This window comes from Mastomys coucha, chromosome X (assembly GCF_008632895.1).
Source record: "Mastomys coucha isolate ucsf_1 chromosome X, UCSF_Mcou_1, whole genome shotgun sequence".
Lineage (NCBI taxonomy): Eukaryota > Metazoa > Chordata > Mammalia > Rodentia > Muridae > Mastomys > Mastomys coucha.
In genome coordinates, this window is record NC_045030.1 from 106,132,898 (window position 1) to 106,136,983 (window position 4,086).

The 4,086-nt window shown below is 47.7% G+C and overlaps 1 protein-coding gene across 1 annotated transcript in view; it reads left to right on the forward strand.

Moving 5' to 3' along the window:
* The first annotated feature begins 941 nt into the window (after window positions 1–941).
* Window positions 942–4,086, forward strand: part of Pgk1 (phosphoglycerate kinase 1) — a 16,868-nt gene continuing 13,723 nt past the window's right edge. Inside the window, exon 1 of the mRNA XM_031366511.1 lies at window positions 942–1,152. Within this exon, the coding sequence (XP_031222371.1) occupies window positions 1,088–1,152 (65 nt within the window). The 5' untranslated portion in view covers window positions 942–1,087. The remainder of the gene's footprint in view (window positions 1,153–4,086) is intronic.

A 4,086-nucleotide genomic window follows, 5' to 3' on the forward strand; every position in this document is an offset into this window, starting at 1 on the left:
AGTAGTTGTCCTACCTCAGACTGTAGGCAAGCACTTTACCACTGAGCAGCATCCATAGCCCAAATTAGTGTCAGTAGAGATATAAAGTTTTTTTGTTTGCTTGTTTAAATCCTACTGGAGGTTGGATCCATGGCCTCTGGCATGCACTTTACAACTGAGCTATTATACTCACAAAGCAGTCTAAATACCAGTGGCCCAGGGACGCTCTGCAATCTTGATAAGACACTAGATCTTTGTCTATTAGTTACTTCATCTTTAATAACAGAACGTACTTAGGAATTTTATGAGCATTGTTAGTTAACATGACACATGCTGTATGTATTCGTCACTATAAATAATGTAACCACAGCAATTATATTGTACTTTTTATTATAAAAGGGGGAGGAAGACCGGGTCCTTTTTTGACTCTTGAGAGGTCTTGATTACTAAGTAAGGCCTTATGTAGACTTCCATTTGGGAGCTGAGAAAGCAGAGGATTCCAAAAGGGGATGGCATTTGCAAAGGTCTAGAAAAGGCGCCTGGGAATTCTACCGGGTAGGGGAGGCGCTTTTCCCAAGGCAGTCCAGAGCATGCGCTTTAGCAGCCGCGCTGGGCACATGGCCCACAAGTGGCCTCTGGCCTCGCACACATTCCACAGCCACCCACCCGTAAGCGCCAACCAGCTCCGTTCTTTAGGGGCCCCTTGGCGCCACCTTCTACTCCTCCCCTAGTCAGGAAGTTTCTCCCCCCCCCCCCCCCCCCCCCCCCCCCCCCCCCGTCCCCCTCCCGCAGCTCGCGTCGTGCAGGACGTGACAAATGGAAGTCGCACGTCCCACCAGTCTCGTGCAGATGGACAGCACCGCCAAGCAATGGAAGCGGGCAGGCCTTTGGGGCAGCGGCCAATAGCAGCTTTGCTCCTTCGCTTTCTGGGAGCAGAGGCTGGGAAGGGGTGGGTCCGGGGGCGGGCTCAGGGGCTGGGCTAGGGGCGGGACGGGCGCTCGTAGGTCCTCCCGCGGCCCGGCATTCTGCACGCTTCAAAAGCGCACGGCTGCCTCACTGTTCTCCTCTTCCTCAGCTCCGGGCCTCTCGACCTTACGGTGTTGCCAAAATGTCGCTTTCTAACAAGCTGACTTTGGACAAGCTGGACGTGAAGGGGAAGCGGGTCGTGATGAGGTAATTCCGTACTGCTGCCCTCAAGCCCTCGGGGCCACCTTCTCTCTGGCCTGGGCTAGCACGCTTTTCCTTTCACCCTAAGTTGCGCTTACTTTTCAAGTGGGTCTCGGGGGTCCTGGGTTTGGAGGTTAGGGCTCTTCCTCTCACCCCGTTGGGGCGGAGACTATGTCCGAGTTTGATGCTTCCTAACTGCTTTTCTTCTATCTTAAAAAGCAACCATTAGTGTCCTTTAGGGAGTTGATCCCACCGAGAAAGGGCTTAGGTTCCCGGACTCAATCTTTTTCCCATTTCTTAAGTGAGGTTTCATCTCTTGTAGCGAGACCTAATGCTTATCCTGCAAATCTCTAGGCCCCTGCTGAGGGACCTTGAAAGGTCATTTAGCTAATTTCCCTTCCCCCAAGATCCTTGGACCATCCGTGACGAATTCGAAACCGCCCACGTTTCATTGGTCCTGGTACAAGTGATTTCTTTTCCAAAAGATGTTGCTCAAAATACTCTCTAGTGGAGGTCTCTCTCCCCAAAGAATTGTGAGTGGGATGGTGAGGCCCACAGGATGAAGCTCTGTACAGCTTATATAACAGGCCTCTGCTGCCCTACCTTGCGGTTGGACTTCTGGCCTTGGGGTTTGCATCAGGATTGTGACACATGCAGGGTGTGGCCGCCGGAATTGGAGGCCTGTAACCTCACCCTCAGAGGTGGCTAGAGAAGCAGGATGTCAGAAGTGAGGAAGGCTCCCAAGCACATGGCACATGTGGGTCCCTGGCCATTGATTTAAGTTGGCTTCTCCTTTACCTGGCAGAATTACTAGCGTGTATGCATCTTCTATATTTTTGCCTCTCATAATGTATACTGTTTGCCAGGAGTGAAGCATGATGATTAGATACACAACTGATGGGCCTGGCTGTTCATGTAACAAACTATAGGACCCAAGGATGGGAATTGGTTTTTTTTTCTTTTTTTCTTTTCTTTTCTTTTCTTTTTTTTTTTGAGACAGGGTTTCTCTGTGTAGCCCTGGCTATTCTGGGACTCACTCTGTAGATCAGGCTGGCCTCAAACTCAGAAATCCACCTGCCTCTGCCTCCCAAGTGCTGGGATTAAAGGCATGCGACACCACTGCCCGGCAAGGATGGGAATTTTTTAGGGCCATAGATAGTCACAGTGACTGACAACTCTGCCTGCTTGACCTTCTTTGGAAGCAGTTGATTGATTGGCAGTAAGTGAACGATGTAATCCTCGTCCCTTTGACAATTTGGGCCAGTTCAAGTGAGGGCATCCTTTAGATACACATGTAAAGGAGCAGAGGTTCTCCTGCCTCTGTACTGGAGTTAGAGAATTGTACAGGCACATATTTTATCATAGCCAATATTACTTTGTAGTTGGTGTTCTCTTACTGTGCTGCTCCAGAACCAACCCAGTGTACTATGTTCATGCAGAACACTTAATGTTACCCCAAATGGGATAGAGTAATCCGGATGGAATAGAAATCCCAGCCACCCTACTCATAGATAAAGGGCAGGTTCTAGCTAGCTTTCCATTCTGTTGCAAGGATAGAAGATTCATCCTGCGAAAACCAGGACAGGTAGACATTGGCTTGTAAGTAGTGTAAGAGGTTTACACTATTTATGTATACCACTGCTGGCTGGAGGCTGACCTTTCCAGATGCATGCAGGTGCTGAAAGGCAGACTGTGGGCCACTGTGCTGGATGCTTCTCTGTGATTTAAGTTTGGGGCTTTATGCTGTCTTCCGCAGGAAACTATCCTAAAGGAATTAACTCTGGTTGTGGGTAAGACAGGAAACAATTCTCATTTGCCCCAAATCAAGTTTCACTTAACACAGGTTAACCTTGAGCCTGGAAATGATTGGCTAGCCTAGTTTTGCTGATGGAAAAGGACATGCTGAAGGTTATTGAGCTCTAGAGAGTCTGTAGGCAGAGCCAGGACTAGGATTTGGGTCTCTTTAGCTACTTGAACATGATGACTCAGGGACAGGTTGAGATAGACGTTATCTGTGGAGTTTGCAGTTATTCTGTAATATGGATACATTGTACTTGTTGGCATTTAGGCCACAGTGGTGAAGTTGCTTTGTTTCCAGATTAATGCATCTTGAATAGGGAGTTGCCTTGTCTGCTTCTCAGAGGAGTCTAGGCAGCCATGCCTGGGTGAGCTCAATACCTTTTTGTTTCACTGCCTTTTGTGGTAGTTGCTGGCAGTGCTTCAGAAATGGGGCCTCCTGCTTCCTGAGCTGTTTCACTCACCTCTTTTCTGCCCTGTAGAAGGGCACTCTTGTCTTCTGACTAGTCCCTTGCTTTGAATTGGCAAGGGAAGTTGATTTGTTGGTAACTTTTATTAATTTTCGTTGTGTTGGGGGATCAAACACTAGCCACTTTGTGCTTGATCATTCTACCACTGAGTCACACCCCAGTTCCTTTTGGAGAAACTTTAAAATAAGCCAGAAACCCCAACAGGCTCTGCCTCACCCTAGTTGATTTTAGAAGGCCATGTGAGTACATTTCCTGCTGCTTCTTGTCATGTCATTTCCTTTTCAGCCATAGGTCCCTAGTCATCCTTTGCTGGTAAAATACTTCTCTTTCTTGTACTCTTTCTTCCCCCAACCCCACTGGTTTTTCTCTTGGAACTTGCGAAGCAACAGCTCTGATGGGAAGAGAAGAAAATGGAGAGCAGACACCATCACACTAGCAGAGTTTAGCAATGAGACCACGAGGTAGTGGCAGGCATGGTTCCCTTGAGGTTTTAGTAGAATGGGGCTTGGAATCCTGAGATTTCAGCAAAGACTTGATGTTCTAATTTAATTTTCCCTGTAAAGTTTTTGTTTTGTTTCTTTGCTTTTTTTTAAAAAAAATATTTTATGTATTTGAGTACACTGTAGCTGTCTTCAGACACACCAGAAGAGGGCATCAGATCCCATTACAGATG